The sequence below is a fragment of the Phocoena phocoena genome, chromosome 2, assembly GCF_963924675.1.
Source record: "Phocoena phocoena chromosome 2, mPhoPho1.1, whole genome shotgun sequence".
Taxonomy (NCBI): Eukaryota; Metazoa; Chordata; class Mammalia; order Artiodactyla; family Phocoenidae; genus Phocoena; species Phocoena phocoena.
The window spans coordinates 106,414,531-106,438,252 of record NC_089220.1 but is presented as its reverse complement, the minus strand read 5'-3'; the positions used below and the strand labels follow the sequence as shown (position 1 = coordinate 106,438,252).

The window sequence follows — 23,722 nt, the reverse complement described above, 5'->3', positions numbered from 1 at the left end:
CAGTGAGCTGTGGCAAGGCAGAGGGCGAGTGCAAAGATGACCTCCCTGGCCTGTGTTGCCTGAGAGTACCTCTATAAGCCCCTAGGTGTGTGCCAAACCAGAAGCCTGCCTCTCAGGCCAAAGCTCCAGGATAAGTAAATTGGCCTCTTTTACAGGAAGACTTGGGGTTTTAGTCTGCTGTCTGTGCAGTGCCCTGGAGGTGGTAGCCTACCAAGCACTATCTTCAATGGTTAGAGTCCTGTGGGACCCAGGAACACAAGTACCTCCCCCGTGGCCTCCAGAGACAGGCAGTCAAGGGGCGTCCCATGGGCTGCAGTCACAAAAAATGGGGCACCAGACATGTCTAAGAGCTCCCCTTCAGGATATAATGGAACTGTGGAGCATGGCAGAAGGAGAGGACAGCACCCATCCTCCAGGTTCTCTGGAAAGGATTATAGTCAGCCCTTAGGTGTGTGTCTAATTAGAAGCCTACCCCTCAGGCTGCAGCTATGATGATAAGCATATAGGCCTCTTTAAGAGAAAGGCTGAGCTCCTAAGTCTGTTGCTTCTTGCTGTGCCTGGAGAGTGATAGCTGTTTAAGAGCTCTTTCTCCATTGGTTACAGTCCTCTGGGACCTATGAGCATAAGCCCTGCTGGCCACCACAGCCAGGTGACATAAAGATGTCCCCTGACAACAGCTACAAAAATCCGAGTGCCAGACAAGGGTATAAGCTCCTTTCTGGAAGATACTGGTGAGCTAGAGCAAGGCTTTAGCCTTGCTAGAACACAAAGGTTGCATCTGCTGGCCTCCACTCCCTGAGAGCAACTCTGTAGGCCCCTAGAACTGCGCCAGACCAGAAGCCTGCCCCTCAGGCCAAAGCTCCTGGACAAGCAAAGCCTCAGAAAGACTGGGTATGTCTGTCTGTTTTCTATGCAATGCTGTGGGGATGGCAGTCTGCCAAGAACTGTCTCTCCATTGTTATAGTCTCATGGGATGCAGGAATGAATGTAAGCCCCTCTGGCCTCCAGAACCAGGTGATAAAGGGGCATCCCCTGACGGGAGCTGCCAAAACTGGGGCACCGGATGCATGTGAAAGTTCCCTTCCAGGAGATGTTGGTGCTCTCAAGGATGGCAGAGGAGAGCCTGAAGATGGTGCCTGCTGTCTGGGGCAAAACAGAAAAGTAGTGTAAAGATGGCACCAACCCAAAGCAGAACACACACACACACACAAAACGCGGCACCTGCAGGTTTTACCAAGGCAAAGGGAGAGCATGAAGATGGCACCCACCAGCCTCCATCCCTGGAGTGTATCTCAGCCGGCCCCTGCCCCTCAGGCTGATGCTTTAAGGTCAGCAAATAACCCACACATAAAGTCTCGGTGCTTTTCAAAGGTCTGCTTCTGCATGGGCCCCTAAAGTGAGTGAGCACAAGCCCTTTAAGAGCCATTTCTAAGTCTCGTGGGTCTGGTGGATGCAAGCCCTGCTGGTTTTCAAAGCTGTTTTGAGGCCTCACTTCTCAAGTGCAGGTCTTAAAAGGTGGGGTGCCTAGTGAAGGGAGAAGCTCTGGGTTTTGAGTTCCCTCCCTATGTGGGTTGCTGCCCTGGGTGTGGGCTTATGGTGAGATTGTGTCTCAGCCTCTCCTACCCACTACAATGTGGTTCCCTTCTTACTTGCCCAATGTGCAGGAGTCGCCGTTAGTTTTTAGGGTTTTTTCAGAGTAAATTGTTCCATACGTAGCTGTAGATTTGGTGTGTCCATGGAAGGAGTTAAGCTCAGAATCTTCCTGTGTCGCTGTCTTGAGCTGGAATCCCCATGCATTTTTTTTCTTCTTCTTTTTTTAATTGAAGTATAGTCGATTTGCAATATTGTGTTAATTTCTGCTGTACAGCAAAGTGATTCAGTTATATGTATACATACATTCTTTTTACATTCTCTTCCATTATGGTTTATCATAGGATATTGAATATAGTTCTCTGTGCTGTACAGTAGGACCTTATTATTTATCCATTCTATATATAAAAGGTTACATCTGCTGACCCCAACCTCCCAATCCATCCCTCCCCCAACCCCCTCCCCCTTGGGGAGAACCCCAAGTCTGTTCTCTATGTCCATGAGTCTGTTTCTGTTTTGCAGATAGGTTCATTTGTGTCATATTTTAGATTCCACATATAAGTGATATCTTATGGTATTTGTCATTCTCTTTCTGACTTCATTAAATATGATAGTCTCTAGTTGCATCCATGTTGCTGCAAATGGCATTCTTTTGTTCTTTTCTATGGCTGGGTACTATTCCATTGTGTATATGTACCACATCTTTCTTATCTATTCATCTGTCGATGGACATTTACGTTGTTTCCACATCTTGGCTATTGTGAGCGGTGCTGCCATAGGGGTGCATGTATCTTTTTGGATTAGAGTTTTGTATGGATATATGCTCAGGAGCGGGATTGCTAGGTCATATGGCAACTCTATTTTTAGTTTTTTAAGAAACCTTCATACTGTCCTCCATAGTGGCTGCACCAACTTACATTCCCCCCACCAGTGCGGGAGATTTCCCTTTTCTCCACACCCTCTCCACTATTTGTTATTTGTACAGTTTTTAGTGATGGCCATTCTGATGGGTGTGACGTGGTACCTCATTGTAGTTTTGATTTGCATTTCTCTAATAATTAGTGATGTTGAGCATCTTTTCATGTGCCTATTGGCCATTTGTATTTCTTCTGTGGAGAAATGTCTATTTAGGTCTTCTGCCCATTTTTCAATTGGGTTGTTTTTTTGTTGTTGAGTTGTATGTACTGTCTGTATATTTTGGAAATTAATCCCTTGTCGGTTGCATTGTTTGCAAATATTTTCTTCCATTATGTAGATTGTCTTTTTGTTTTGTTTATGGTTTATTTTGCTGTGCAAAAGCTTGTAAGTTTGATTAGGTCCCATTTGTTTATTTTTGTTTTTATTTCTATTGTCTTGGGAGACTGAACTAAAAGATCATTGGTATAATTCCCTGCAGGTGTTCTTGACTATACCTTTGCTCCCTGATCCCAATACCTGGAATGTACATCCCACAACTGCCTCTCCTCAACTCAACTTTTCACGTTTTGGTTTTTCTTTTTGAGCCTTTCCCAACCTTCAGGGGAAGTGACCCTTCCCTCTTAACCCTGTCCTAATAGATTTCGTTAATACTACATTGCCAACTTGCTATTTTATCTCAAGGATGGTTCCTCCTTTTATTTCCTGAAGCAAGTAACAAATATTAAACTTAGAGTGACGCTGCCCTTAGGGACCTCCGAAGTTACACATCTCTAGCTACAAGAGCACTGACTATACCACAGACTGGCTTGTACTATGAATCCCTTTAGATTGATCACTATGGTCTTGTAATCTCTGAAGCTGAAATTATAAGAACTTCCATAAGCAAGTATTTGTTGCATTGTGTGAAAAGCTGTAACCTTGCAGGGAAGGAGGGGGAGGTGGGGAATGGGATTATACATAGGAAGGAAAAATATAATTTTCCACATTTAAGAATCAGCATGTAAACACTCAAACTAGGAAAAGAAGGCAACTTTTTTAATATGATAAAGGTCATGTATGAAAAATTCAAAGCAACCATCATACTGAATGGTGAAAGATTGAAAGCTTTTCCCCTAAGATTAGGAACAAGACAAAGATGCCTTTGCCACTTCTATTCAACATAGTATTGGCAATTTTAGCCAGAGCAAATAGGCAAGAAAAAGAAAAGGCATTAAAACTGAAAGGAAAAAGTAAAATTATCTGTTTGCAGATAATATGATCTTTTATATGGAAAACTCCTAAAAATAAAAAACCAAACTGCTAGAGCTAATATACCAATTTGGTAAAGTTACAGGATACAGAATCAACACCAAAAATCCATTGTTTTTGTACACTAACAATGAACAACCCCAAAATAAGACAATCTCATTTACAATAGCATTTTTAAAAGGAATAAGATACTCAGTAAAACATTTAACCAAGAAGACAAAAGATTTGTACTGAAAACTACAAAACACTGCTGAAAGAAATTTTATAAAGACCTAAATAAATGGAAAGACATCCCACATTTATGGATTGGAAGACTTGATATCGTTAACATGACAATACCACCGATAGAAGTACAAAGATTCAATGCAATTTCTGTAGAAGTCCCAGTGGCATTTTTTGCAGAAATAGAAAAGCCCATTCTAAAATTCATATGGAATCTCAAAGAATCCCAAATAGCCAAAACAATCCGAAAAAGCAGAACAAAGTTGCAGGACTCACACTTTTCTGATTTCAAAACTTACTACAAAGTCATAGTGTAGTACTGACATAAAGTTAGTTTTCAGGGTTCTTTCAGAGGAAATTGTTCCATACGTAGCTGTAGTAGTGACATAAAGTGAAAGAGAATAGAGAGTCCAGAAGTAAACCCTCAAATATATGGGCAATAGAATTTTGACAAGAGCAACAGGATCATTCAATGGGGAAATGACAGTCTTTTCAACAAATGGTGCTAGGGAAACTGGATATCCACATGCAAAAGAATGAAGTTAGACCCTTACCTAATACCATATACAAAAATTAATTCAAAACTCTTAGAAGAAAATATAAGGGAAAAGCTTCATGACTTTGGATTTGACAATGATTTCTTTGATATGATACCAAATGCAGGAGCAACAAAAGAAAAATTAGATAAACTGGACTTTGTCAAAATTAAAAACTTTTGTGTATCAAAGGACACTAACAACAGAGGGAAAAGACTAACCACAGAATGGGAGAAAAAAATTTGCAAATCATGTCTCCAGTAAGGGATTAATAGATAAAATATATTAAAAACTCCTACAACTCAACAACAACAAAAATAAACCACTTGATTCAAAAATAGGCAAAGGACTTAGACATTTCCCCAGAGAAGACATACAAATGGCCAAATAAGCACATCATTCAACATCATTAATGATTAGTAAAATGCAGTTTAAAACCACAATGAGATACCACTTCACACTCATTATGATGGCTATTATTTTAAAAAAACTGAAAAATAACAGGTATTAGCTAGAATATGGAGAAATTAGAATCCTCATGCATTGCTGGTGGGAATGTAAAACGCTGTAGCCACTGTGGAAAACAGTCTGGCAGTACCTCAAAAAGTTAAAGAATTACCACATGATCTAGCAATTCCACTCCTAGGTATACACTCTGAAGAATTGAAAGCAGGGACTCAAACAGATATTTGTACACTTAGGTTTGCAGCAACATTCTTCATAATAGCCAAAAGGTAAAAGCAACCCAAAGTTACATCAACAGATTAATGGATAAACAAAATGTGGTATATATGTACAATGGAATATCATTCAGTCTTAAAAAGGCAGGCAATTCTGATACATGCCATAGTATGGATGAACCTTGAAAACGTTATGCTAAATGAAATATGCCAGTCACAGAAGGATAACAGTATGATTCATTGAATGTAGAATAGAGGTGCCAGGGCTAGGGAAAGAGGAATGGGGAATTACTGTTCAATTGGTACATTTTCTGTTTTGGATGATTTCTAAAGTTCTAGAAATAGTGGCGATGGTTGCATAACATTGTGAGTTTACTGAATGCTGCTGAATTGTACACTTAAATTATTAACATGGTAAATTTTACATATATTTTACCAGCATAAACAAACTTTTTTTTTTTAATTAAGTGAAAATCAGTATCTGCCTGAAGCTTTCATAAACAAAGAGAGTAGGCAAGAATGTTGACTCTGAGGTGCTTGGTCACTCAGCTTCTCCGTCCCATTAACCAGGTGGTGGTATGATTTGCTAGCAAGACATCCATTCCCCAAGTCTCCCCAGCCACATAACACTGAGAAGCAGAAACAACTCGATGGTGGGGAAGCATCTTTTTCCTATATTTAACCTGCACTGAACCACTTTCCTGTGTATGGAAGCATGCAGTCATTCAGATGGGGTTACTAATGAGTTAGACTAAGGTGGCATTGTGAAAGTCTCTGTTGATAATTACTTAGACCCTCTAATTTCAGGAATATGATACCCTTACAAATGTTGAGACTATTGAAAGAATATATCAACATTTCACAGCAACTCGGCTGCATTTTTGAGACCAAAATGTAAAATGCCCAGAAGTACTGGAGTGCTCTCTGGTTTCTTCTCCCTGCTAAGACACGGGTGGGCGCCTCTGCGGCCGCCCTGCAGGTCTCCCTCCGTGGGGAGGCCCCGCCCACTTTCCACACACAGGCCTAGAGCCACAGCATCTGGCCTTGGCCCTGCATCATCCTGCTCCTTTTCTGAAAACAAAGCCCCTCCCTCTAGGAACCGTCCAGTCATTTTCTTCGCCCCAACACAGTTTCACCTTCCTCCAGCATCTTTTTGCTTTCCAACATCGTCTTCCTTTGTATTTTTCTTCCTCCCTGACTTTTTGAGAGGCTTAAACTTACGGGGTGACCACCAAGTAAGCGGTCCCACAACTGACTTATGTACAACATAGTGCAGAGTTGCCTCCTTTTCATGTGAGGCCGTACATGATAAACCAAAATGGAACAGAAGCCATGAAAAGCCCATCAGACGCTTCACACGCAGGCAATACAAGCTGAGCCTAGTTTTTCCAACACTCAGTTTTAAAAACGGTGGCCCCAGCTGCCTCTCGGAGCCCTCTCTCTCTCTCTCTCTGTTCTCCCACCTCTCCCTGGCGCTGCCACAGGCAAAGGAAGCCCACACCTGGGGCTGTCCCCAGACAATGACAGGCCAGAAAACTGCCGTGCCCAGGGCAGCCTCTAGGGAGTAGTTTCAGTGAAGAAACGACATTATAAATCCTTGCTGGATTTGTAGAGAACTACCCCCACTGCCACAATCACTTCCCTAAGGGTTTAAAAAAGCTTCTTTAGTTCTCCTGAAAAGTTAAGGCCTATTTGTAATGGCTTCTATGGGTTAAAAAAATAACTCACACCAATTCTAAAGTTCCAACTGCTGCCTTTTTATAAAGCAGCTTTTAAAGGAGTTTTTAAGTTAAAATATCCTTAACCATGGTATTTCTGGAAATAAGCTTAGAAGGGATGTTTCTTTTCCTCTTTGTGCTCTTTTGAGTTGTCCCCAAATTCTACAGTAAACATGCAAAGAATTTTGCTTCTTTGTTTGAAACATATGCACACAAACATTTCTTTCAAAGGAGGACTGCCTAGATACAGCATCTCCTTGACATTCACAGATTTGACAACTGCCATCTTAACTATCTGAAAAGTCTGAATGGCCCCGAAGTGCACTACAGTGTAATATTCTGCAGCAGCATGAACATGAATCTCACCTCAGAGCTCACATGTAGAAGTGAGCCACATGGCCGGTGACCAGTCTACTAGGCACCCATCACTCACACCTCAGCCAAGTTTTGTTGTTCTCTACTTACCTTCATTAAGGATCTGAGAAAACAGCTTAACGTTTTCATTTGTACTTTACTGCATTTCATGAGGGAAAAATATATGTGTGTGTTTGTGTGTGTGTATATATATATATATGCCATATATATGTGTATGTGTGTGTGTGTGTGTGTGTGTGTGTGTGTATGCATGCCAAGGTGGCTTCTAAAACTCCTAAGATTCTTGAAGGTTTCAGGGCATATATTTCATAAATGTCAGTCTAACGCATTACATCAACAGCATGCTATAGAGAGCAGGGAATAACACTGATTTGTTGAAGTTACTAGATCACTTTATACACTATATAAATTAAACAAAGCAGTAATTGGGAAGTATGCATAAATAATCCACATTTTGTTTTACTCCCTCAAAACAAATATGTAAAGGTATACATTAAGTTAAAAAACTCAAATATAAAAGAGATGAAAAATTGTCCCGGTTCCATTTCTTTCTGAATCCCACTACCCACTAAGAGAGTCACTGTGAACAGGTGTACACTGCTCAAGAATTTTAATGCACGTATTTTTTTAATATTATATAAATGGAAGAATTCATGGAATAATTCTCTATATATACTTCCATGGATAGTGTTTGACTCTACAGTATTTTGTGGCTTTCTTTCTGGGGCCTAGCTGTTGATCAGTTTTATCTTTCTTAAATGTTACATAGCACAGTGTATTAAAACAATGCCCTACTGGTGGACATATATGTTATTTCTGATTTTTTGCAATAGCAATGTTTCCATGAATATGTTTTACATATGTTACTGTCCACATTCACAAATGAAATTACTATGTCTAAAAAAAAAGCCCATTAAAAATGGTGATCACTACCCTCCGAAAACAACTGTACCAATTCATACTCCTAACAGCAATATATGAGAGTGCCCACCTTACGGAACTTTCACTAACAATGTATATTATCTGTCTTTATCATTTTGACTAATTTTGCTTTACTTACACTTTCTCGAATATAAATGAGACTTAGTATTTTTCCAGATGTTAAATTGACCATGTGCATTTCTTTCTTATTCATGTATTTTGCCCAAGTACTTTTTTTCATATGTTACAAATATTAGTTTCAAGTTTATCATCTTTTCTACTTTGTTTATGGCATCTTTTACCATTATACAGTTAAATTTATGAATTTCTAGCCTTCATGATATACTTACAAAGCTCTCTCCTATAACACGATCAAAAAGATGTTTTACTATAATGCCCTTGTGGTTTTATTTTTCACACTAAATCTTGAAGTCTCAAATTAATCTGGCAAAACATGAGTTAGGAATGAAATTAATGATTCCCACATAAATTTTCATTTACACTAATACAACCTATTGACTAATTTCTTATTTTCTCCACTAATTTCAAGTATCTCCTTTGCCATTTAGTAAATTCCCATATACATAGTACTTCCAGGACACTACCTATGTCATCTCTGTCCTGCTCCATTATTTTTGTTTTAAAACTTTTTTAATTCCTCTGAAGAATATCTGCTTACAGAAGAACTTCTGAACTAATTAGAATAAATGTAAGAAGTAATTTGGGGGAAAACTACATCTCTGTCATACTGGGTCTTCCCATCCAAGAATATGACATGGCTCTGTTAATTCTAGCTTTTTCTGTCCTTTTATAAAGTTTTATAATTTCTTCATCTAGGTCTTGCATATTTCTCAATAAATTTATCCTCAAGTACTTTTGAGTTTTTTTTTTTTTTTTTTTTTTTATGCGTTACGCGGGCCTCTCACTGTTGTGGCCTCTCCCGTTGCGGAGGACAGGCTCCGGACGCGCAGGCTCAGCGGCCATGGCTCACGGGCCCAGCCGCTCCGCGGCACGTGGGATCCTCCCAGACCGGGGCACGAACCCGCGTCCCCTGCATCGGCAGGCGGACTCTCAACCACTGCGCCACCAGGGAAGCCCAACTTTTGAGTTTTTAATACAACTGTGAATAGGATCTTTTGCTATGTATAAGAAAGCAGTTGTCTTTTGCCTATTTTCTATTTGGCCATCTTACTAAGCTTTTTAGCTCCACATTAAGCATTTATTTATCAAATCAATATCTGTGTTTATTTTTTTGTTAACTGAGGGCTAGGAAAGCAGGTCTTCTGCGTTCCAGAGATAGCTAAGGCTAAACATTCTTTCATAATTTCCAACTGATTCTCTTGAAATGTTCTAGGTATGTAATAATTTGGTCTTTCCTCTTCACTACTTATTCTTATTTCTTTTCCTTGTCTACTGCCTTGTCCCACAGCAGCAGTCCTCCTGGCTGATTCCTGACTGTAACGGAAAGGCATTAGTGCTTCACTATTAACTGTCATGATCACTGACAGCTTTTGATAGATAACCCTCAACAAGTTAAGAACATGTCTATTCCTATGATAATAGGGCTTTTTTTTTTCTTCTTTTAAATTTAATCAGTCATGAATTCACAATTTTATCAAAACCTATTTGGGCATTTTGATTTTTCTTCTCCCAATAAATTATACTTTCTAATATTAAATCAGTCTTGCATTACTGAAATAAATCCTACTTGATCTCTGTATATTACTGTTTTAGGACTACTGGATTCTATCTGCTAACATTTTATTTAAGATTCTTTAATTTATAGTATTAGTAAGATAAAGCTACATTTTTTTTCCTTTCGGATGGTATCTTTGTTAGGGTTTAGACACGGGGTTATTTTCGCCTCCCATACACCCTTTCAGTTAAATGATTTCAAATGACAGTGGTCTTTCTCACCATCACCTTTCCTTTTTAAATGAAAACTAACCTTAACAATTACAGATCCAAAAAGCACATAAGTAATTCTAGCCAAGCAGATGTCTAAGCATGTAAAAGCAAGACTTATCAGGTAATCACACATCTCCATCCCCATTTAATAAACAAATGTGTATTACTCAACTAAAATTCATCACACTATGGACTGTCCAAGAAAAATGACTGCCCTTAATTGATATTAGTGGTAAACAAAAAGAGAATGAAGCGTTACCACACCCCATCGTATACTTTTTAAAGCTGATGTAAGCTATTTATTTGTTTATTTTTTACTGAAGTGTATTTGATTTACAATACTGTCTGGGTTTCAGGCGCACAGCAAAGTGATTCAGTTATACATATGCATATATCGATTTTTTCAGATTCCTTTCCCTTACAGGTTATTACAAAATATTGAATATAGTTCCCTGTGCTATACAGTAGGACCTTGTTGGTTATCTACTTTATATATAGTAGTGTGTATATGTTAATCCCAAACTCCTATTATAATTTATCCCTTGCCCCGCTTTCCCCTTTGGTAACCTTAAGTTTGTTTTCTATGTCTGTGGGCCTATTTCTGTTTGGTATATAAATTCATTAGTATCTTTTTTTTTAGATTCCACATATAAGCAATATATAGTATTGGTCTTTCTCTGTTGGCTTACTTCACTTAGCATGATAATCTCTAAGTCCATCCATGTTACTGCAAATGACATTATTTTATTTTTTATGGCTGAGTAATATTCTACTGTATATATGTACCACATCTTCTTTATCCCTTCCTCTGTTGATGGACATTTAGGTTGCTTCCATGTCCTGGCTATGGTAAATAGTGCTGCAGTGAACATTGGGGTGCATACATCTTTCAAATTATGGTTTTCTCCAGATATATGCCCAGGAGTGGGATTGCTGGTCATATGGTAGTTCTAGTTTTACTTTTTTAAGGAACCTCCATACTGTTGTTCATAATGGTTGTAACCAATTTACATTCCTACCAACAGTGCAAGAGGGTTCCCTTTTCTCCACACTCTCTCCAGCATTTATTGTTTGTAGACTTTTTGATGATGGCCATTCTGACTGGTGTGAGGTGATACCTCATTGTAGTTTTGACTTGCATTTCTCTAATAATTAGAGATGTAAGCATCTTTTCATGTGCTTTTTGGCCATCTGTCTTCTTTGGAGAAATGTCTGTTTAGATCAGCCCATTTGTTGATTGGGTTGTTTGGTGTTTTTGTTACTGAGCTGCATGAGCTGTTTGTATATTTTGAAGATTAATCACTTGTCAGTTGCTTCATTTGCAAATATTTTCTCCCATTGTGAGGGTTGTCTTTTTGTTTTCTTTATGGTTTCCTTTGCTGCACTGAAGGTGTTAACTTTAATTAGGTCCCATTTGTTTATTTTTGTTTTCATTACTGTAGGAGGTGGATCCAAAAGGATTTTGTTGCCATTTATGTTAAAGAGTGTCCTGCCTATGTTTTCCTCTAAGAGTTTTACAGTATCCAGTCTTACATTTAGGTCTTTTACCCATTTTATTTTTGTGTATGGTGTTAGAGAATATTCTAGTTTCATTCTTTTATACATAGCTGTCCAGTTTTCCCAGCACCACTTATTGAAGAGACTGTCTTTTTTCCATTTCATAGATTAGTTGACCATAGGTGCATGGGTTTATCTCTGGACCTTCTATCCTGTTCCACTGATCTATATTTGTTTCGGGGCCAGTACCATACTGTTTTGATTACTGTAGCTTTGTAGTACAGTCTGAAGTCAGGGAGCATGATTCCTCCAAGTCCATTTTTCTTTCTCAGGACTGCTTTGGCTATTTGGGGTCATTTGTGATTCCATTAAAATTGTAAAATTTTTTGTTCTAGTTCTGTGAAAAAGGCCATTGGTAATTTAATAGAGATTGCATTGAATGTGTAGATTGCTTTGGGTAGTACAGTCATTTTGATAATACTGATTCTTCCAATCCCAGAATGTGGTATATCTTTCCATCTGTTTGTGTCACGTTCAGTTTCTTTCATCATCGTCTTATAGTTCTTGGAGTATAAGGTCTTTTGCTTCCTCAGGTAGGTTTATTCCTAGGTACTTGGTTCTTTTTGATGTGATGGTAAATGCGACTGTTTCCTTAATTTCTCTTTCTGATCTTTGGTTGTTAGTATATAGGAATGCAAGAGATTTCTGTGTATTAATTTTGTATCCTGCAACTTTACCAAATTCACTGATGAGCTTTAGTAGTTTTCTAGTAGCATCTTTAGTATTTTCTATGCATAGTATGTCATCTGCAAACAGTGACAGTTTTACTTCTTCTTTTCCAATTTGGATTCCTTTTATTTCTTTTTCTTCTCTGATTGCCGTGGCTAAGACTTCCAAAACTATGTTGAATAAAAGTGGGGAGAGTGGACATCCTTGTCTTGTTCCTGATCTTAGAGGAAATGCTTTCAGCTTTTCACAATTGAGTGTGATGTTAGCTGTGGGTTTGTCATATATGGCTTTATTATGTTGAGGTAGGTTCCCTCTAGGCCCACTTTCATGAGTTTTTATCATAAATGGGTGTTGAATTTTGTCAAAAGCTTTTTCTGCATCTATTGAGATGATCATATGGTTTTTCTACTTCAATTTGTTAATGTGGTATATAACACACTGATTGATTTGAGGATATTGAAAAATCCTTGCATCCCTGGGATAAATCCCACTTGATCATGGTGTATGACCCTTTTAATGTATTGTTGGATTTGGCTTGCTAGTATTTTGTTGAGGATTTTTGCAGCTATGTTCATCAGTGATATTAGCCTGTAAGTTACTTTTTTGTGGTACCTTTGTCTGGTTTTGGTTATCAGGGTGATGATGGCCTCATAGAATGAGTTTGGGAGTGTTCCTTCCTCTGCAGTATTTTGGAATAGTTTCAGAAGGATAGGTGTTAACTCTTCTCTAAATGTTTGATAGACTTTGCCTGTGAAGCCATCTGGTCCTGGACTTTTGTTTGTTTGAAGTTTTAAAATCAGAGTTTCAATTTTGGTGCTTATAATAGGTCTGTTCGTATTTTCTGTTTCTTCCTGGTTCAATCTTGGAGGTTTGTACCTTTCTAAGAATTTGTCCATTTCTTCTAGGTTGTCCATTTTATTGGCATAGAGTTGCTTGTCTCTTATGATCCTTTGTATTTCTATGGTGTCCACTGTAACTTCTTTTTCATTTCTAATTTTATTATTTTTTTGAGCCCTCTCCCTTTTTTTCTTGATGAGTCTGGCTGAAGGTTTATCAATTTTGCTCATCTTCTCAAAGAACCAGCTTTTCGTTTCCTTGTTCTTTTCTGTTATTTTCTTCCTCTCTATTTCATTTATTTCTGCTCTGATCTTTATGATTTCTTTTCTTCTACTAACTTTGGGTTTTGTTTGTTCTTTCTCTAGTTGCTTTAGGTGTAAGGTTAGGTTGTTTACTTGAGATTTTTCTTGTTTCCTAAGAAGAAAACTTCCCTCTTAGAACTGCTTTTGCTGTGTCCCATAAGTTTTGTATCATCTTGGCTTTCATTTTCATTTGTCTCCAGGTACTTTTTGACTTCCTCTTTGATTTCTTCAGTGATCCATTGGTTGTTTGACAGCATACTGTTTAGCCTCCACATGTTTGTTTTTTTTAGTTTTTTCCTTGTAGTTGATTTCTAATCTTACAGCATTGTGGTCAGAAAAGAAGCTTGATATGATTTCAGTTTTTTAAAATTTACCAAGGCTTGCTTTGTTGCCCAACATGTGGTCTGTGTCTTTTGGTTGTAACATTTAATCCATTTACATATAAGGTAGTTATTGATATGTATGTTCCTATTACCATTTTCTTAATTGTTTTCAATTTGTTATTGTAGGTCTTTTCCTTCTCTTGTATTTCCTGCCTAGAGAAGTTCCTTTAGCATTTGATGTAAAGCTGCTTTGGTGGTGCTGAATTCTCTTAGCTCTTGCTTGTCTGTAAATGTTTTAATTTCTCCATCGAATCTGAATGAGATCCTTGCTGTTACAGCAATCTTTTTTCTAGATTTTTCCCTTTCATAACTTTTAATATGTCCTGCCACCCCCATCTGGCTGGCAGACTTTCTGCTGAAAGATCAGCTATTAACCTTATGGGGATTCTCTTGTATGTTATTTTTTGTTTTTCCCTTGCTACTTTTAATATTTTTTCTTTATATTTAATTTTTGATAGTTTGATTAGCATGTGTCTTGGCATGTTTTCCCTTGTATTTATCCTGTATGGGACTCGCTTTCTGTTTCTATTCAGCCAATCTGTGTCTTTTGGTTCGAGCATTTAATCTGTTTATGTTTAAGGTAATTATCAGTATGTTCTTATTGCCATTTTGTTAACTGTTTTGGATTTGTTTTTGTAGGTCTTTCTTTAGTATTGTGTTTGGACTGCCTTTTCTTTTTCATGTGTCTATTATAGATTTTTGGTTTGCAGCTACATTGAGGTTTTGATATATATATCTATATATTATATATATATATATATATATCTGTCTATATATACATACAGGATTAAGTTGCTGGTCTCTTAATTTCAAATGCATTTGTACTCTCCTCACAATTGCTGATTTTGATATCATATTTGTGGTTTGATGATTTCCTACCTTTACTGTATGTTTACCTTTATTGGTGAGCTTTCCCATTCGTAATTTTCTCATTTCTAGCTGTGGCCTTTTCCACCTAGAGAAGTTCCTTTCACATTTGTCATAAAACTGGTGGTGCTGAATTCTCTTAGCTTTTGCTTGTCTGTAAAGCTTTTGATTTCTCTGTTGAATATGAACGAGAGCCTTGCTGGGTTGAGTATTCTTGGTTGTAGGCTTCTCCCTTGTATCACTTTAAGTATATCATGCCACTCCCTTCTGGCCTGCAGAGTTTCTGCTGAAAAATCAGCTGATAAAACCGTATGGGGATCCCCTTGTATGTTATTTGCTGCTTTTCACTTGTTGTTTTTAATATTTTCTTTTTGTCTTTAATTTTCGTCAATTTGATTCATATGTGTCTTGGTGTGTTCCTCCCTGGGTTTATCCTGTATGGGATTCTCTGCACTTCCTGGACTTGACTGTGTGTTTCCTTTCCCATGTTAGGGAAGTTTTTGGCTATTATCTCTCTTCAAATATTTTCTCAGGCCCTTTCTCTCTTCTCCTTCTGGGACCCATATCATGCGAATGTTGGTATGTTTAATGTTACCCTGGAGGTCTCTTAGAGTGTCCTCACTTCTTTTCATTCTTCTTATTCTGTTCCACAGCAGTGATTTCCACCAGTGTGTCTTCCAGCTCACTTGTTTGTTCTTCTGCCTCATTTATTCTACTACTGATTCCTTCTAGTGTATTGTTCATCTCTTGTTTGTTCTTTAAAGCTTCTAGCTCTTTATTAAACATTTCTTGTATCCTCTTGGTCTGTGCCTCCATTCTTTTTCCGAGATCTTGGATCAACTTTACTGTTACTACTCTGAATTTTTTTTTTCAAGTAGATTGCCTATCTCCACTTCATTGAGTTGTTCTTCTGGGGTTTTATCTTGTTCTTTCACCTGGAACATATTTCTCTGCAATCTCATTTTATCTAACTTTGTGTGTTTGAGGTCTCTGTTCCCCAGGCTGCAGGACTGTAATTCTTCTTGGTTCTGGTGTCTGCCCTCTAGTGGGTGAGGTTGGTCCAGGGGCTTGTGTCTGCCCCCTGGTGGGTGGAGCTGGGTCTTGTCCCTCTGATGGGCAGGGCCAACTCAGGAGGTGTATTTATAGGTGGCTGTTGGCTCTGGATGACTTTAGGCAGCCAGTCTGATGACAGGTGGGGCTCTGTTCCCACCCTGTTGGTTGTTTGGCCTGAAGTGCGCCAGCACTGAAGCCTGTAGGCTGTTGGGTGGGGTCAGGTCTCTTTGCTAAAATGGTGACCTCCAGGAGAGCTCACACCAATTGAGTATTCCCTGGGGCGTCTGCCACCAGTGTCCTTGTCCCCATAGTGAGCCACAGTCAAACCCCACATCCCCAGGAGACCTTCCAAGACCCTCAGGTAGGTCTGACCCAGGCTCCTATGACTGCTTTGCCCTGGGTCCCAGTGCATGTGAAACCTTGTGTGTGCCCTCCAAGAGTGGCGTCTCTGTTTCCTCCAGTCCTATGGAGCTCCTGCACTCAAGCCCCCCTGGCCTTCAAATCCAAAAGCTCTGGAGACTCCTTCTCCTGATTCCAGACCCCAAGGCTGGGAAGCCTGGTATTGAGCTCAGAACTCACTCCTGTGGGAATCTCTGCGATATAGTTATTTTCCAGTTTGTAGGTCACCCACCTGCCAGATATGGGATTTGATTATATTGTACAAGTGCCCCTCCTACCGTCTCATTGTGGCTTCTTCTTTGTCTTTGGGTATAGAATATCTTTTGTGGTAGGTTCGAGTCTTTTTTGTCGATGGTTGTTCAGCAGTTAGTTGTGATTTGGTGTTTTTGTGAGAGGAGGTGAGCTCAAGTCCTTCTACTCCACCATCTTGTCTCCAGCCTCTCCCTCATTCTTCAGCAGAAGCCCTCAAAGGCAAAATGTCTTTGATGCTTCATCATGAAAGATAATTGCCACTGCATGTGCTTCTTTGTCTCTCGAGGCAGCCTGGTTATATTTTTGATGTTGTACTGTTCAGTTACCTTGCGAAAGTCTCTGAAATATGCTGCCTTTTCATCTGGAAATTTTTCTAGCCCCCTGGGTCCTTTACTAGGTGGCTTCTTGAAAACCACCAGCATCGTCTGAAAATCTCGTTTTGTTGCATTTCGCAGATACTGCATGGTTTAGACATTCTAAAGCTGACAGTAAGCTCTTTAACAAAATGAATTCAAAGGAAAGCCAGCTGAGAATACAGGAAACATGTTTCTAGCCAAACCCTCAACACCTCAGGATGGTCTGGGCCCCCTGATGCTAATACCAATCTTTATCAGATTTCAAGGAGCCAAGAAAAATACTACTTGGGATATGAGGCAAATTCCACTTGCCACTATTCTTGTTTTAGTACCAGTCAACCACCTAAGTAAGCTGTGTCATACACTCTCCTGGATGGTCTCAAGAAAGGAACATCTCTCAGTATTAGGGCATTAAGTTTAAGTGAAATGTTACAGAGGCAATAAGAACCATGTATGACCAATTCAGGAGGGGTGGGGGGAATCAGCACTGAAGGAAGGAGGAAAGAAACCTGAGCAAATGAGTGTCTCTGGGTCTTCCAATCAGTCAAAAATCATCTGGACTAACAGTTTTGTTTAACATGAGGAATTATGATTCAAATAGATACCCAGATATAGATATTAAGATACCCAGATATAGATATTAAGGAACAGTATTTTTTACTACATTAATATTATTAGTGTTCTTATTGAAATTTTAAGATGAAGTCAATCTAATTTAGATTAGATTATATAATTTGAGGCTAATTCCTTTAACTTTCACTGATTTCCCCTCTAAATGGTCAAATAATATTTGTCTTATGCTTAAGTTAGCCTGTATTCATATGCCATAAATATAAAGGGAAAATGATCTGACAGACACTTGCTACAAGTATACTGTGATATTTTCTTAATCTCAAATAGGCCAAGAACAGTTTTAGAGAAACATACTAGAGCCACATATTTTAGAGGGAAGTGGCATGGATGGGGCTTCCTTAAATTTCTTCTGTACTCCTGTTCAAAAGAGACAATCAACACTGTTGTATAGATGGAGAACAAAGTGTTTTCATCTACATTTTACAGGATAATTTGCTTCTACAGCAGCACCGTCCACTAGAACTTTCTGCAACAGTGGAAATGTTCTACATCTGTGCTGACCACTACAGTAGCCACTGGCCCCAGGTGGCTCCCGATCACTCTAAATACGGCTAGTATAACTGAGCAATGGAATTTGAAATTTCACTTTGATTGATTTAAATTTTAATAGGCACATGTGACTTCATGGTTGCATATTGGACAGTACAGTTTTAGACCAACAGAATCTTCTGTTTTGTAAGAAAAGTTTACATTATATGTATATTAATCATTATGACAATGCTACCTAAAACTTTTTGACAATACTCCCTAAAACTTTTAGTGAACATGTAATTCAGGGTAGAAACCTTACTTGCCTTCACTGTAGAGGTACTTAATGACAGAACACATACTAATCCTCTTTCTTTTTTCTATCCTAGTTTCTTCTTTCTATGACTAAAAAGAACGATTAGTCATTTTAGTGGTTGGTCAAGGACAGGTCTTCTGCCTTGACTAAAGTAGTTAACACTCAACAAGGAAAAAATCTGTTCAGATGTGAATTTGAATCTTGCAATTAAAAGCAAGATTAAAAGGCTTAGCCAACAGTTATGTCAGCAAGAGAGCTCTCAAATTGTTAGTCATACAAAAGAGTGAATGACACCATAATTTATAAACCTTTTCAGAGGTTCTTTCTTCCTCTGGTTACTAGTAAAATATCCATAGAATAAATTCTATTTCATTAGATCAGAAAAAGTTTTGTTACAAACTTTCAATTTTAAACTAGTTTTAAGAAGAGGAGAAAGGTGAGAAATACGTTTCACCTGGCAGGTCAGTATCTTGCTAAACAATTTTTTTGTACAAGAAGAGACATTCAGGTTTGACTTTTGTTAAGTTATAACACAAATTAATTAATTACAACAATTATTTGCTATTTCAAGGGGGAAAAATTCTAGAACATCAAAGTATCTTTACCTCGTAATGAACAAACTGGTCCATTTTCTTGATTCTTAGAGCGCTTATTTCTGAACTGACTTGGAATATCTAATGAAAGGTCTTCAAAGGAAACAAGGAAAACAGAATTGTTAAAGGCATATAACCACACTCAAAAAATAATTTCAAAAATTGATGTATTTTTAAGGATTTATCTCTTTACTGTCTTAGTTTTCAAAGGAAACATTACAGTTATTATTTTAATACAATATCATATCTCCATATGCCAAATATGTCTTACCTAGGAATGGATCAAACTTTCTAGATTCTGTCCCACATATGAGGCAGTTAACCTCATTTTGGAGAATGCCTCCGAATATAGCCGTGACAACTGTAGATGCTCCATTTCTAGAGAAAAATCACACAGGAAAACATCTCAGTAAATATGTGTAAAGGTCCTATAGGCGGCTCTGTTTGGGGGTGTATATATATCATTTATTAATTTAAATTATAAAATAACACAAAAATTTTGAAGCTATATATAGATGTATACCAAGTGAAAGGTTTAAGCCACTGTCCTTCCCCCAGCTCCTCTCCCAATCCCACTACTTTGTACAAAAGTTACTAACACTGAACAGTTGCCATTACTAACAGATCACGTACGTGCCTGTACTCAGGGCAACAGGACCCCTTTCCCTCAATTATACCCCTCAGAAAAGAGGGAACTGCCTTAGATTGGACCCTTTGCAAGACTTCTCATATTATGGGGAGCACTCTCAATTACTTTACTTTGAACAACAACCTTGATCAAAGATAGTTTCAGAGTTTTTTAGATGGTCATATTTGGGGAAAATGAGGTAAACAAATTTAATACATACTTAGTAATCACTGGTGGAGATATGACTTCACATTTGAAGTGCTGGATTATTACTATCAACAAGCCGTTTAAAAAGCTCACTTAAAACAATATAATGATTCCCTTGTGGAGATAATATGTACAGCACTTTAAGAACAATAAGAAACCAACTGTCCTAATATTACTTAACCTCTCTGTGCCTCAGCTTCATCAAATGTGAAACAGGCATAACATCTATCTACCTCAGAGGCCTGGTGACAATGAAATGGGAATATACCTACAGTGCTTTTAGACAAGTGCTTACCAAAAAGAAAGCCCTTAGAGTGTTGTAAACATCTTTTATAACAATAATCAGGATCATACTTGCCTTTTGCTTCTCTTTCCTAAGTATGTATCTTGGACATGTAACTCACAGGTGCACAGCCTGCCACGGTATGGACAGAGAATGCACAAGAATAGTGCACCAGTGACAGCATGATTAGCAAGCACTTATATTATTTAGCACTTACATGCCAGGCTCCATTCTAGGTACTTTCCATGTAAATCAATTAATCCTCACAACAACTCTGAGGTAGATAAGATCATCCCCATTTTGCAGACCAGGAAGCTGAGGTTCAGAGGTTAAATAACTTGGCTCAAGTTCACGCAGCTGGCCTGACCTGAGCACCTGCTGTGGACACTATGCTCCTTCTCTTAATTTAACTACTTCAAGAAAAAAATATTTTAAAAACCAAAATGGCGGGCTTCCCTGGTGGCACAGTGGTTGTGAGTCCGCCTGCCGATGCAGGGGATGCAGGTTCGTGCCCCGGTCCGGGAAGATCCCACATGCCGCAGAGCGGCTGGGCCCGTGAGCCATGGCCGCTGAGCCTGTGCTCCACAACGGGAGAGGCCACAACAGTGAGAGGCCCGTGTACCGCGAAAAAAAAAAAACCCAAAATGGGTTTCACTGCAACAACAGGAACCCGCATAAAATTGTCAACAGAGCAAATAAAGATGAATCAGAATAAACACAAAAATATCAATGGATACTGAGGTTCATTTGTGTGCTGTCATTAATAGTACTACAGTGAACACAGATAATAACTTTTGTGCACTTATGCAGTTACTTGAGCCAGTATATTGCTCTTTTTCGCTAATAGCAATTTGAGGTGGTTTCTGTCACTTGCAGTCAGTAGTACTCCTAATAACACTGAACCGTACTTCGAGTTGCTCCAAATTAGACCTACTGCAACGATGAGACAGACAAAACTTACCTGAGCAATTCTATTATTTTAAAAGTTTGCTTCCTTTTCTATGAAAGGGCTTCCTTCCTCACTGGCAAAAGAAACATACTGTAGCTTTTTTGTTTCTTTAAGTTGTTCATAGGACACACATGGCTTTAGTAAATTACAAAGGGAAGATACAATGGGAACTGTAGGATATAATGGCCATTTCAGGTTTTAGATTTAATATCTGTATCACAAAGGATATACCCCCCCAAAAAAAATCTACTGAAAAATAAAGGGACTATGATTGACCCTTTTATACTGATGTTCACACACACTGCTGCCTTTAATTAAAATGGAAACTGCTTCATTAAAAAGCAGTACATTTAAACTCAATGTACTTCTCCTTTATAATTTCTTCCTCTGAGAAAAAGATACTAATGAATTCTTGGCTATCTGATGTGTATGGCATTAAGCTTAGTCATTATACAATGACTTAAAACAAGGTTCACGAATTATTTCAAAATCACTATTCCATTTATCATAACTACACAACGAGGGAGTTTAAATATTGGCTACTTGGACAGGCTATATGCTGCAAAGTTCCTTTATATTGGCACTCATGATTTTCTATGTGTTAAAAAGAACACATCCGCCATTTATTTCTACCATCCTCACCCCCACCTTCAGTAGGGTTCAGTGTGTTTATACGAATAAATACAAATACAGGAGACCTTTTTTTTGTAGTTTTAGCAAATATGATCCTTACATTCTGAAATGCACCCTCCAGTGAATTTAAGGGAATATAAAGGAGCCTGAGTTTTGAATACTTAATAATTTTTTTATGTTCCTAACTCACTACTGGAACTTAAAATTACTATTATTTAAAATATCATGAAAGGGTATGGATTAATACTGAAAACTCATTAGTTACTAAAAGAACATCTTATATCACACAATGTGATTCCCTAAGGGTGCCCTGGGCATCAAATAAGACATATATCCTCTCACTTCACACAGACTATCCTTCATAGAGCCCAGCTCAATATCCTTTGTGTATGAATATGTCATCCTAAAATACAAAACAGAATTTTTCATTTAATACTATATTTGATTGGGTGCTAGCAGCAAGAACATTTCTACCAGATCACAGGTCCTTCCCTTTCTGTACTGGATTCTAATGTGAACCATAGCTCCTAGGACCTAGGTTCAAACATTTAAAAAAGTATGGCAATTCATATTGATTGATTGCCCATCTCTGATACAGTCAGATTGGCTGTTGAGACTGCTCTGTCATTAAAAAGACCTTATCTTACACAAAATCCGATTTATGGACTGTCAGGCAATATACTACAGCAAACTCTATATATAACTTACTCTTTTCTTCTTTCTTTGGGGAGTTCGTCTTATAATTCCTTTCCTGCAGAGGTCAATATGAAACTTTTCCCAAAATTTGAACAAAAGGAGACAACTAACCAAGATCCAAGCTGAAATAAAAGTCAATTTTCTCTCCCTCAGCAAAATAAACATTCTGATCTCAATGTATATTTTGGGGTATCAGTACCTGGGAAAGCAACCCAAAAGGTTTGTTTTGTTCATACTGAGAGGCAAAAAAAAAAATTCTGAAATGTTACAAATGCCTCAATTTGATTAAAGAACAGACATATTTTTGGAAAATTTAAGTCTAAATGAGGCTTTAGAAAAATTCACATTCAAAATGAAAATTGTCTCCCATACATTATTCAATACAGTTGGAGGAAAATTTTTAGTGTTAAATTGTACAAATGTTTTCTATTTTTTCAAGTTTAAAAATAATCTATAGCAAATAACGATTAGAACTACACCTGGATGCAAGTACAAGATGCCTTCGATCTGGAAGCAGGAGGCATGTGCTAGTCCCCTTGGTCACAAAGTTCAAGTGCACAAAAGTTTCAGCAAAGGTCCAGAAAACTTCCCACCTTCCATTATAAATCTAATAAACAAGAACACCAGTAGCAATCTGAGGTCTTCCCAGAAAACAAAAGGAAACTAAATCTTACATGCAACATTTGTTACTTGCAGACAGAGTAGAATTCTCTTGCAGAATTGATGAGCGGGAAATACCGTTGAAACCGCCCTGGAGTTCCAAGTGCAGGTGGTCTAACAGGTAGCGCATGAACTCATGAGCGTCCTGCTGCTGATAGCCCCTTGAAGCAAACAGAAACAGTCACTGTGGGACTCCGCCTGCCCAGCCAAACAGGCAGGAGGGCAAAGTGTTGAGAAGGGCCACAGCCCTGCGCTCAGAGCACAGGGAGGCGCCCTGATTCTTGCTCCTCACTTCCTCCTTGTTTTACATGTAAAAGTACCTTCAAGACAGAATTCCACTACTGAAAAACAAGTTTGAAAACACAGAATAGTAGAGCTAACTGGACTTCTAGTGATCTCAACTGACCCACTTAAGAGGAAAACTGAGGGGCAAAAAAGGGGTTGTGTGACCTGCCTGAACAGTCCTGCAACAGGAGAGTAACATGTCTCCTGGATGGACTGTGAATCTCCCCATTTCCCACACGGCCTCTGTAGAAGATGCTCAAATGTTAAAATTTCACATCTTAACCTGCACCGGAAAACTGGGTCTAAACCACCATTATAAGAAATAAGGAATTTAAAACTAAATCTTTAGACTGAAAGATACTAATTTTTAAACACTGGCTGAAAGGAAGAAAAACTTTATCTAAAGAGTTAAAGATGTATAGCATTCTATACTTGCATCCTAATCTCTGATTCAAGAGATTTTTTAAATAAATAAAAACTTTAAAACGTGTTGACTTATAATTATGCTCTAGCCTAGAACTTTAATATATACAGCAACATATTCTGAGGTTACTTCTTACACTATATTCAGTCAGGAAAT

The 23,722-nt window shown here is 38.3% G+C and overlaps 1 protein-coding gene across 2 annotated transcripts in view; it reads right to left on the bottom strand.

Annotated features, from left to right (window-relative positions):
• Positions 1–23,722, bottom strand: part of USP3 (ubiquitin specific peptidase 3) — a 91,486-nt gene that overhangs the window by 11,193 nt on the left and 56,571 nt on the right. For both annotated transcript variants that reach the window (XM_065871497.1, XM_065871498.1), the window contains 3 exons: positions 22,872–23,018; positions 19,073–19,179; positions 18,814–18,894 (listed from right to left, as the gene is read on the bottom strand). In XM_065871497.1, coding sequence (XP_065727569.1) covers positions 18,814–18,894; positions 19,073–19,179; positions 22,872–23,018 — 335 coding nt within the window. The remainder of the gene's footprint in view (positions 1–18,813; positions 18,895–19,072; positions 19,180–22,871; positions 23,019–23,722) is intronic.